The 12,382-nt window shown below is 33.4% G+C and overlaps 2 protein-coding genes across 3 annotated transcripts in view; one reads left to right on the top strand and one right to left on the bottom strand.

The window, feature by feature from the left end:
• Window positions 1–12,382, bottom strand: part of LOC140054147 (PAX-interacting protein 1-like) — a 45,423-nt gene that overhangs the window by 16,162 nt on the left and 16,879 nt on the right. The window contains exon 2 of one of the 2 annotated variants that reach the window (XM_072099033.1): window positions 3,851–3,891. In XM_072099033.1, coding sequence (XP_071955134.1) covers window positions 3,851–3,853 — 3 coding nt within the window. In that variant the 5' untranslated portion in view covers window positions 3,854–3,891. Of the gene's footprint in view, window positions 1–109; window positions 257–3,850; window positions 3,892–12,382 lie in introns of those variants that run through there. The other variant, XM_072099032.1, reaches the window with a different exon arrangement.
• LOC140054148 (oxidoreductase HTATIP2-like) lies at window positions 1,649–6,463 on the top strand. The gene is made up of 7 exons (XM_072099034.1): window positions 1,649–1,746; window positions 2,199–2,443; window positions 2,634–2,752; window positions 2,982–3,092; window positions 3,245–3,382; window positions 4,110–4,171; window positions 4,427–6,463. The coding sequence occupies exons 2-7, from the start codon at window positions 2,209–2,211 to the stop codon at window positions 4,647–4,649; spliced, it is 888 nt and encodes a 295-aa protein (XP_071955135.1). The 5' UTR covers window positions 1,649–1,746; window positions 2,199–2,208; the 3' UTR covers window positions 4,650–6,463.

Here is a 12,382-nt window from a genome sequence, read left to right as displayed (position 1 = left end):
TGCTACTGCTAGCTGCAAGCCGAGCGAGTAGCCTAGCTAGCTAGTAGGCCCTAGCCAACACAGCTTGCGAAAATATCATAAAAAATGTATTTTAAAAACAGTTTCTTACCTTATCATCAACATTTCCAATAAAATAATATTTCATGTTCTCAAAAAAGCCATCAGGAACTTTATCAACTACGGAATCTTTCGCAGAATCCATAATTTATAAAAATTAAAGTCTAAATAGAAGTCATAACATGCATCAAACAACATAGCGCGCAAACAAAATTGCCAGATGTTTGAGTCTAGTTTATATACATTTTCAATTAAAGCATACCTCGTTATCTAAACAATAAGGGAAATGTAAATAAAACTTTAAAAAAAATTGTCTAATGTATATTTTAAGATAAAGCAGAATATCTAAAGTATGTTTTACTGTAATTATATATTTTTTCATTTCTGGCAATATTGAAGGGAAACAGCACTCTCAGAGGTAAAAGTTTGATACATAACCGGTAACCAACTATGGTTCTGGGGAAAACGCGCGACACTCGTCGTCATGTTATGCGCGATTTGAACGATTTGCGCAATTTGAAATTGCGCAAAAAAATCCTTGCGCAATTTCAAATTGCGCAAAGAATTCTTGCGCAATTTCAAATTGCGCAAGGATTTTTTTGCGCAATTTCAAATTGCGCAATCAACTTGCGCAATTTCAAATTGCGCAAGAAAATCTTTGCGCAATTTTAAATTGCGCTGCACAATTTGTAAATTGCGCAAGATAGTTCTTGCGCAATATGACACCTTTGCGCAATTTGAAAACGAACTGTAAATTTTTATTGGAAACTAAAAAAATAAACGCGAAGATAACATGTGTATAATAAATACATAACATTTATTATTACAATTAAATAATATTATCACTGTAACTTGAAATAAATCAAAATAAATGTAAAAATTAAGTTTTTAATATTAGTTTAAGCTAGGCCATGTAACCTTGTCAGTATCAGTAGTCCAGACCCTAGCTAGGCTAGAGTAGTATAGCCGGCCGCCCGCGCCGCGCCCGCCTGGTGGAACACCACCGCTTCGTTTTCCTTCGTCGGTTCTTCGACGGTATGCTAACTTATAACAATATTTGCACTACTAAAATAAGGAAATGCGATATTTATCTTTAATTTTGAATCATTCTTAGAAATTACTATAAAAATATGGGTGTGCATGATTTCACAATCTGTCGAAAAACCTTGCGCAATTTGCAGATTACTTGCGCAATTTAATACGTTGCTTGCGCAATTTGAAACACATGTTTCAATTCAAATTGCGCAAGGATTTTTTTTGCGCAATTTCAAATTGCGCAAATCGTTCAAATCGCGCATAACAGTCACAACAAAAAGTGGTAGGCTAGGCCTCCTAGTGCTCGAAGAGGCTTGTTTTTAGTATCTTTTACATTTTAACTAAAAATAATACGTCATTGTTTTCGTAATCATAGGGTGGGGTCGACTTTCCACAAATTACGGTTGACTTGTTTTTATTTCTCGAATTCCGTCCCCGATTCCGTCCGTTCCATATAATTAATTTACAGCTACTCTGATTCTATTTTAGGTAGCCAATTATGTACCAAATAATGTCCCACCAATATCAATAGCGCCCTCTCGCTTTACGGTAAGGTGGAAAGTACTGTAGGTTGTTGAAAGTACACACAGCAGCTGCAGAGTCACGCTGGGCAGACCGAATTATTTTTTGTAAAGTTTTTATTTTATAATTAAGGTATTTTAAATTTCATTCATTTCATTCTGTTATATTTTGCACTATGAATAATCTGTCTGCACTGGGCTGCTAGGATTTAGTTGCTAAACACGCAGTACACAGTGAATGTGATGACCAGGCATCCATCCACCATACGGTACGGTGATTGTGTGTGTGAAAACAAAACAGGGAGGGACCTGGGTTAGAGTGTGTTCACACGTATTAAACGGGGTAAGGCTGCACCAAAGCTGGCGTAGTATACGCTATCGGGTGTGATCTAGGTAAAGTATTAATATTAGTTTTGTGTGTAATTGCAAAGCGTATGACGCCTGCAGACAGGGCTAGCAAATTCTGGTGTGAGCATGCCGCTTGAAATTGAATAATTATTTTGACAAATTTTTATTTGCAATAAAATAAGAATATGCTATGCAATAAGAATATAATTCTATACTAAAGTTGTTATTTATTTCAAGTTTAAAAGAAATGGCAGAAACCCAAGAATCGGTACCAGTAGTAGCGGCAGACAGCAACGAGGCAAAGCCATCTGAAGCAACTCAGAACACAGCTGCAGCAGCACCAGCAGAGGCTGCAAAAGAAGACACTGCCACTGGTGGTGCCGCACCAGAAGCACCAAAGAAACCTGTAAATCAGGCTCTTGTTGAAGCCATGGAGAAGTTCCGTGCTCTTGGTCAAAAGGCATATGTGTTAGGAGCCACTGGTAAAATATAAATCTACTACTACTAGCTAGCCTGGAACATTTTAATCTGAAAAGTTTGATTATTTTAATATCAATAATTGACAATTGATCTGAGATCAATTGATGACTACATGCAAGACCACCACACCTCCTGTCCCGATCACTCCTTTCACTTTTTATTTCAAAATAATTTGTTTTTTATCTTTATCAGGCGAGGTCGGAAAGGAATTAGTAAAAGAACTTTGTAAAGCAAAGGTTTTCAGCAAAGTGATCTTGATTGGTCGAAGAGAAATTAAGTATGAAGATGACCTGTACAAAGAAATTGACCTAGTAAGTATGACACCTATTCATATTCATAGCAGTAATAGGAGCAACAAATTAAGTAATCACAATCAATGGACTATCCAAACACTCGCTTGTCATTAGTCAATGTCAATCCTACAGTAATTGGAACCAAATTTTAACCTGTTCACTTGCAGACCTATCCTCTTATTTTCTCTTTGTGCCAATGAAGTACAACAGTCTCTTTCAAGATTATTTTCTGATTTTGTTTTGGCAGGAGCAAAAGATTGTTAATTTTGATGAGTTGGAAAGCAAACATGAGGAGGACTTCAAAGGATGCGATGTAGCATTCTGTTGCCTAGGAACAACAAAAGGAAAAGCTGGTGTGGTAAGAAAAATCTATTAGTCCTTAGTATGGCACTAGCTGATATGTGTCCAATGGACCTCTCTGAGACCAAAAAAAGTAGGCTTGTCTTGTTTAACTATGTTTTAATACCATCCCATAGCCTATTATGTTTTGAAGATTACTTTTGTTTTCAGGAGGGATTCAAGAAGGTAGACCATGATTATGTTGTGAACTCGGCTAAGCTAGCTAAAGCAGGTGGCTGCAAGCATTTCAATCTTGTTACATCACAGGGATCTAACAAAAACAGCTACTTCTTGTACCCCAAAACAAAGGTAATAAAAAGCAGTTATATGAAAACAATAGAAACAATTCCCATTGTGAAATAAGTATTAGTTGCATAGCTTATGTAAATACCAGAACATGATTGGTCGAAATGGCATCACATGACTACCATTCTGAGGATCAAACATTTTATTTTGTAATTTATATTGTAATATCGGGAAAATATAATCCCTTTGATAAAAATATATTTCTATTGTTGATGTCAAATGTTATATTATAATTACACACTAAGCAAGCAATATCTGTATAATATTAGTGACAGTGTGGGATTGGTAGTTAACATTACTTATTTACCAAGATGTGTAGGTTCAAATCCATGCATTTTTTAAACATCGTCGGTAACTTAACAACATGTCGCCAATGATTAGCATGAGTCACAGTCACCGAGTCCCTGTCGTACAGAGAGGCAATCCATTCCACTGGAAAAACACAAATTGTTCTGCAAGTCAAAAACTTACCATTTTTATAGGATCGGTGATTCAATACAGTTTGGTGATTGCTGAAATAAAAAAGAAATATAATATTAATTATTAATTTAATAATACTGTATATTTGATATATCAAATGTATCATTTAAATGATTAATTTCATACTACTGTATTAATATTTTCTCCCATTTCAATGGTTAACATTTTGAGATATTTGTGGCACAGGATGAATAATGCAAAAACAAAGATGTAGAGTGATTTTTAAGTATTTTTATTTGATATTTTGTAGGGTTTGGCTGAAGAGCATGTGCAGGAGTTAAGTTTCCAGCGAGTTTCCATCTATAGGCCAGGGTAAGCATTCTCATTTTAGGTTGATTCATCTGAAATGTACACTTTCCACCACCTATCCGCCAGCATAGCCCATCTACTTTAAACAACATCCTTGTTTGTTTTTAACCTCTCTCTACAGCCCTGTCAAAAAGAAAACAAGAAGGTCTTTTATCATCCATTTACTTACTGTAGTGAAAAGATAGAAATAGTGTGTGGGCAGATATTGTTTGGGAGACTTATGTAAAATACTAATCTATAGTAATTCACTTTTGACAGGTTACTGCTCTGCGATCGAGAAGAAAAGCGATTTTTTGAATCAGTCTTTCACAAACTTGCGAAGCCGTTGGAATATTTCATGCCGACAGCTGGCACTGCTCCTACGGTCAGCGTTGCCAAGGCGATGATCAACAACTCAGTGACACCTAACGATAAGGCGGTAGAAATATTGACCAACAAAGACATACGTATTCTGGCTGGTGATGTTAACCCCAAGAAATAAATTGTATTTGGTTGATTGTTGCAATAGATAGTACAAGAACTAGAGGGCCGATGTGGTTGGTAAATTTCGCAATACAATACACATTTCTTATACTCTCTTAAAACCTTGACATGAATATTTTATTTTTCAGTACTGAAAACGCTTCTGCTTGTTTTGTCTGCTAAGTAGATTCTAATACTGAATTCTGGCATGCGATGATTTGTTGCAATGGTCACACCCGATTGCCCCAACATCACAACTCATTTCCAACCCATGAAAGGATATCAACGCATTTCAAAAGCACTGATTAGTTGAGGTCTAATCGCCAATAAAATCATAATTAATTAATTGCAATGTGATCTTTGTCTTATACAACAATATATTGTTTCTGACAAAGCATACCTTTTTGTTCTTTTATAAAACCATCTTGTTTGGTTGGTTTTATAAGAAGAATATCCACGTCAAGTTCTAAATTTACAGTATGCCCTCTCTAGTTCTTGCATCTATTTCATATTTGACATCACAGAATCAGAAAATTGGACCAAGAAATAAGAGATAATATATGAAATAATGGAACAAATTAATATACATTATACTGTAGTTAAAGGTATGATATACAAGATGAAATTGTGTGTGTTTTACATTTGTACTGTAGGTGGTAACCAGGTCAAAGTTCAAATTAATGTATTCATAGGCGAGATATATGTATAATTATCATTACTGTTTTATTATAATCCGTATTATTATTATAATAAAATAATTTAGATTTATGGTGGATAAGCTATATAATTAAAACACTGTATTAAAATAAATTTATTTGTAATAGTTATTTTAATAATGGATAAAATGAAATAATTACTCTACTTATTAAAAATTATTATTTATAGAATGTAATATTGTTTTCCATCCCTGGCTATTTTACCATCATATCAGCTTTTTTTTTTACAAAACAAGATGTGTGATCTAAGATTTTCTATGTTTGTATTCATTTGTATTTCTTTATAGTTTTCTTTTTATAACATTCAGACATTGCTAATTTACTGCATATAATCATGTAATAGAATTACTGCCGTAATTGTGACTTAATTACGTTTTCATGTTCGAAAATCTCCCACAGAAAAAAGTGTGTGTTTAGATAATAATTTAATATAAACATTTAGTATTGTATTGTTTATGATCATCATATCCTAATTTATCGTAAATGTACTAGTTCAATGTTTATAATGATAGCAATTCATATCTATTTTATTTTATGTCATAATTATGTTATGTTTCTAGTCCAAAGTAAACATAAAAAATAATTCCAATGTTGAATGCAATTAATAGTTCTTATTAATTAATAATTCTATGTGTAGATTGTATATTTTGTATAGAGAATATAGTTGCTTTGTCTTTCCAAATATTTACATAGGTCTGGTAAGGGATCACGTCGAAATTTGTCTACTGAATAGTTACCCCAGTAGAATCATTTTGACACGATCCCTTATAATGTTGGTTTTCTTACTCTTGATATTACTTTATTAACATGACTTGTTAACCTAGCCATGCCATTGTATGGTTTGTGATAACTTAATTTTTGTTAGTGGTATAGCCCTAAAAAGATGTTAACTAAGTATGTTATGTAGTTTCCAACTCTAGTGGAACCCACATTCTTCACCATAATGCGATAGCATAAAACATACTGTACCACAATACTAGGCCTACTATTATCCGTAATAAGAACCAACTAAGAAGCAGATCCAGAGGTCTGAAAAGTGAAAAGAAACCGCGTTTAAACCCCTTTCCCAACATTTTGGAACTGTTCCTGCCCATAATAAAAAAACACCAACAAAACGTGAGTGTGCCTTCTGGGGTTCATTTTGAAGTATACTACTGTAGTATATTACGTCATGTGGGTGTATAATCATAATAATGGTGACTCTAATGTAGGCTAAACTGAAAATAATAGATTAAACAAATTAGTCAATAAAATAAAATTCGAATTACAATTATATATATAAAAAAGTAATTGTCGCATGCTGTGTTTACTTGTTAATAAACTATACAGTAGTGAACATATGCTATTATTTCATTATTTTGTCGGTTATCGACTATATAAACAATAGCTTCAACGCAGCCGTTTATGGCAACGAGTGTTTTTTTTTTTCAATTAGTTGGGGACCCGTCTATTTGAAAGAAAATACGTCCTAAATTATAACTTAACCTAACCTTCAAAATAATCTCTCCTTAACCACGAAGTAAAAATAAGTTGCTCATGGGATTCGAATCGACATGTAGGCCTAAAGCCCATATCTAAACCATTCGACTAACAGCTCGATCATTACCGAATTGTAGTCTTACATGACACCAAAGTGCATCGGAAACTATTCATGTGTATGATTTTGTGAAGTTTCATGAGGGGTCCCAAACTTTTGTACGAAAAAAAAGTATATGTGTGCATGTCCCGTGAATTAGGTTTGCCGTAATATTATTTCCTCATGTTATTTTCACGTATTTTTATTTGAGCCATAACAGGCCCCACTACTAAATATCGGTTTTCTGTAGTGTTAAAACATGTGTTTCTCCTCGTTCGAATTGTCCCCTGAATAGGAATGTTCCAAAGAAGGGGTTCTATTGTATCTTGTTGCTATAGAAACGACCAGAACGCCTTCGGTTATTTATAATTTTATTGTTATTATTCTTAGTTAGAAATGTCTTCTTTGCAATCCAATGCTATTTTCATCTAAAGGCCAAAGGGTTATATATGCTGTATTCGTTTATTAGTTTCACCTTATTAGGATCGTTCAGCACTTACCTTTAATATAAGTGTTTATATCCTTTGACAGTTAGATTACTACGGTAAATCGAATCTGTTATATTCGGTCGAGACATTTTGCAACAAGAGACTAAAGCAATTTGTAATAAATCAATTGTTGTTTTCTGTTACATTAACGAACTTATAATTAGGTTCTTTGGTGTTTCAAAATGTGCGTGTAAAAACATCACGAGAAAATTACACTTAACTAATGTATTCTATATACCATCTATTGTTACATACAAAGGCGATGCACTATTGTTAACATGCATTCATCATCCGAAAAAAAAGTGCAGCAAAAAATAGAGGGGGGGGGGGGAGGTTGTTACGGATGAAACCCTTTATTTAAAACGCATTTTCCTTCGACCAATCGGTTAGGTCAGCATTGTATAGGCCTTTCTTTGATTTTGAATGATTATAAGTTCGATTTTGTGATACTGCATGCAATGTTTATGTTTTGTGTCGATGAGAGGTTTTATATTCAATGAATTGGTAACAATTTAGAACGATTGCACCTAAATGTGCAAGTCACGTATGGAAAATAAATCGCATGCGGTTCCATCACTAATTAAATGTATCGGTTTGACACCAACGGGAAATCAGGAGCGTCGATTGTCGGTCAAATATGTCTCTCGGGTTTACCAGGTTAATTCCATCGGGGTAACACTTGAGACTAGACTACTTGCGCAAATGCAGTACGGAACACAAAACTCTTTTACTTTTTTTTTAGATCCAGTCAGTATCAGGTAACGTAATTCAGAAGATACGATGATTGATAATAATTATGGTGAAGGCTGTTGATCCGATCAATTTCAAACTACTTTGAATGGACAGACACAAATACATAAATAAAAGGTTTTGTAAAACTGGTGTAATCTATTTTAATGGAAATTTAATTATCTCTACCGAAACTGTAGATTTATGAATCGAACACCAAAGTAATTGTTTGTGAATAACAGTTTTTGATTAGCTGAAAGATATTAGAGAACCAAGTGCTCTTCTTAGCATACACATGTTGTTTGTGTGAGTAGTACACAGAGGCGCCCATATTCTTATTATTTATAATCTAAAAATATTTACTTTAAATGATAGTAATATTTGTTCATAATATATAGCGTTTTACATTATTAGGCCTACCCTGTCTTTTTTTGGATCAAACACGTATGGAAACATAGTCCCATAATGCAGTTATAGTAATCAGCGCAATTGTTTTGACATTGTCAGGTAGCCATTTGTTCACCTGGGTGGAGAGAGAAAACTTAACAAGCAATGCGGAACGAGCGTTGGATTCGAACTCGACTCACGCTCAGTAGTCCAACGTCCAACATACTGTGTCAAACACCCTTATAAATGATACACAATGTAAAAGGAAGTGGGTCAATATTTGAAATAAAAAAACATTTCAATATCTTCTGCTATAATTATTTCTTAATATAAGTTGAGAATATATAAAAGCATTTAAAAATCTGCTATAATTTTTTCTTAATAAAGTTGAGACTTTATCATTGTAAGCCAAGGTTTGTGTTTATTCAGGATCGTATACATCACTTTCAAGTCAAGACACAGATTCTCCAAATAAGATTAATTAAGTCTAGCTAGATCATTGATTAAATGTAAATACACAACATGCCACCATTGATGCGTTCAGTAAAACATTAACCTATGTAATGTTTATAGAAATGTTCCCTAATGGAGATTTTGCCAAATTACCGTTACGGATACTGATTTAGGCATAGTTCAAAAACAATAAGTCAATGTGCAGGTATTGACTTGAAGTGACTTGTAGTCGACACGTGAGTACTCGTGTGACTTGTAAGTAACTTAGTGTGGTATTTGTGCGATACTTGTAGTATTGACTTGTATCTGTAGGTAACTTGTATATAATTTGTAGGCAGTGTTGTAGGTGACTTGTAGGTAACTTGCATGTGACTTAATTAAAATTGTTTGATTTATTTGCTGGTTTTCTGTTTTTTTTCTATACAATCGAACACACACACACACACACACAAAAAAAATTAGAAAAAAAAGAATGATAGCGAATATATTTATACAAAAATAGAACAAACAATAAAGTCAACATAATAAGGTCATATCCATAATGGTGTTTTAGAAGTCATTTTTTAAAATTCATATTCACCAACCAGAAATTTAAATAAAATTTACTCCAAATTTATTCAAATAATTTATTTTAATTTTTAACGCGCTTTGGAGACATTCACTAGTCAAGGAAAATAAAAACAAATAAACAACATCAACTTAATTTGCTTTTCAACAGAAAAGATACTGGCATCAAAACAACAACATATGCACGCGATGTAGACTCGACCCGTTTTCTTTTCATGGTTTTAATTAAACCGAAGTTTAAACATGATCTATAATTTTCAAATTTGTTTTGCTAGTTTACTTGATAAAAAACGGAAATTAATGCACCCGTATTTGATTTCATTTCATATCATACCAGCATCTCACAGCCGATCCATATCGAATACCTTCACCGGCCCACTTACGTGCTTTCACGTATTCTTGGTGTAATTAACTGTTCGAACTAGCACAATGGTTTATATCTTTATTTATCCACCTTCATGTGCAAATGAATTGGTGAAATTGTTACATGCTTCTGTTACGATCGAGTTCCGCAAACAATCGTCACATCCTTTCTGACGCTGCTGCCAGTGACCAGGTTCATTAGCGCTATGTTACAATTATAGCAGTCCAGACGTGTATATAAAAGCAATTCTCAGACAATGTTTTACTATACCAGTGCGTGTAACTCTTTCAGTATAATGAAAAAACTCCGCTACTAATAGTGTACACACATTGAAGAAGATCTTTCCAGACGCATACGTCGTGTAACAGACATTTACATTTCACCCAAGAAATACTGTATACGTTTTAATTGTGTTGGCTGACATGAAGAGTTTAAAGTTTGATTTTTATCTAGTAGTCGGCCTAACTGTACTTTGTTCGTTCGTTACTTCGACAACAAACACTGGTAAGTAAAACCAAATTTACAATCTGATACCGGGCATGCAAAAGATCGTGGATGGATGGAAGCTAGAGTGGTTTTGGTTGAGTTTGAAAGATATTGAAACAAGGTCTAACCCCCTAACCGTTAACAGTGGAAGATAGGCTGATCCAAGGTGGGGGTACAAGGGTGCACAAGTTAGAATATTAGGCCAAGTTTAACTTTTAATAATACAATTTTTTTCAGTGGGCCTCGTATATAAAATTCTTGATCTACCACTGTGGAACCCCCGTTATATATCTTATTTAGAAGCACTATCGCACAAGGCATGGGTACGTTTGAGCTTCTCTCCCAGCTTACATAATCCACCTAACTCTAGTGGGTTAAGAAACTTGACCTCACTCCAGTGGATGGAAACAATTTAGGTATAATAATAATTATAATCACACAAAACTTAATTGTAATTTCTTTCGCTATCTCTACATTTATGTTACGATCTCCTTATTCTTTTATTACAAGAAACTTCGGATTCCCATTGCCTCTAGTACCGTAGGCCTACGTGTATCTGATGAAAATAGACACAATAAATAAAAACATTCATAAACTCTTTTTTTTCTATATCAATTTGAGTAAATTATTTAGGTGAAAAAGAGCAGCCATGCCTGTTATATCGCTAACTAAAAATGAGAACATTAATATTAAAATGATTACCAAATCTAATAACGACAAAAGCTTGGATGGGAGTTCAATACAAACTAAATTATAGAGAAATTGCCGCTTGCAAGAAATACCAAATTGACTAAAGCAATAAGCATATATTTTATTTTCAATAAAACATTAATTGATCAAGTTAATGTTATTGACAAAGTGCACACACTTTCCAATCATGCAAACGCGTATTAATGAGACATGTTTTGATTTGCAAGCAACAATTTGAGGTCGGGCTAATGTGAACACGCGTAAACCCAAATTATTGAGACATTTTTGTTGGGAAAACAAAGATTTGAAGTCGTGGCAAGAGGTAGTAGGCATATATATTTTTGTCAGAAAGAATGCGATAGATTGATTTTATGTTACTTAGTTCATACTCTTCTATGTAAACTTCTTCTAAATTATCTCGTGTTAATGTTAGCTAAAAATGATTTTTTCTGTAGATATTCGCCATTATACAATCTTTTAATAAAATAAAAAAAATCATCCTACTTTCTTTGTACTATATCCGACCACTGAATACTCAAACGCAATCGACCCGGTATTTTTAGTGATAACTTTTTTTTATTGCTTTTACAAATATTATTTGTTTAGGTTAGGCCTATATGATAATTATTTAAATATTAATAACATTTTGAAATACATTTATAATTGAATTGGGCTACTGAAACGAAAATAATGGTATCCTTAATATAGTCATTACGTACTTCTAACAGGTTAACGTGTTACGTTTGAAAGTGTTTCCTAGTGTACACCCGTGCACTTTAACCCACCGGATATTTTACAAGCATACGACGGTACATTATACAAGTTGTTGTCACACAAATTACAGCTGCTTTTAGTCTAACCATATTCGATTTATTAGTGGCTTTTACTACATAATCGCATATGTACATGTTTCGGAGTCTCCTGCTATGATTAGTGATAAATAAACTGATTAACTATAGTTTATTTAACAATAGGCCTACACCTGTACGATTGATTGAGAATAGGTTATATGATGGAACGTGCCGGATAAAAACAACAAACGTTTAAAAAGAAGCAATAAAAGTATATAAACATTAAAAGTTATGTTAAGATAAAATTATGACTTGTTTATTGTTTATTATTAGTTTCCCATCTGTTACATTGTATAAAAGGACCTTTTTTATTTTACGATAGAAATTAGTACTTTTAGCGATAGGGCCTACATAAAAATGTACAGAGAAAAATTAACAGAGAAAAAATAACCCGGTTAATTTTAATCGACGAAAAAAAAATGTATATCCAAGCTTAAATTATTAT

This window comes from Antedon mediterranea, chromosome 7, assembly GCF_964355755.1.
Source record: "Antedon mediterranea chromosome 7, ecAntMedi1.1, whole genome shotgun sequence".
Taxonomy (NCBI): Eukaryota; Metazoa; Echinodermata; class Crinoidea; order Comatulida; family Antedonidae; genus Antedon; species Antedon mediterranea.
This window is presented reverse-complemented; position numbering and strand designations above follow the sequence as displayed.

What these genes read in the sequence shown, in the direction of transcription:
- LOC140054148 (XM_072099034.1), top strand. Translation starts at nt 2,209, where the DNA reads ATGGCAGAAACCCAAGAATCGGTACCAGTAGTAGCGGCAGACAGCAAC. An exon ending in ATATGTGTTAGGAGCCACTG is followed by an intron (nt 2,444 to 2,633) that starts GTAAAATATAAA and finishes TATCTTTATCAG; the next exon opens with GCGAGGTCGGAAAGGAATTA. An exon ending in CAAAAGGAAAAGCTGGTGTG is followed by an intron (nt 3,093 to 3,244) that starts GTAAGAAAAATC and finishes TTTTGTTTTCAG; the next exon opens with GAGGGATTCAAGAAGGTAGA.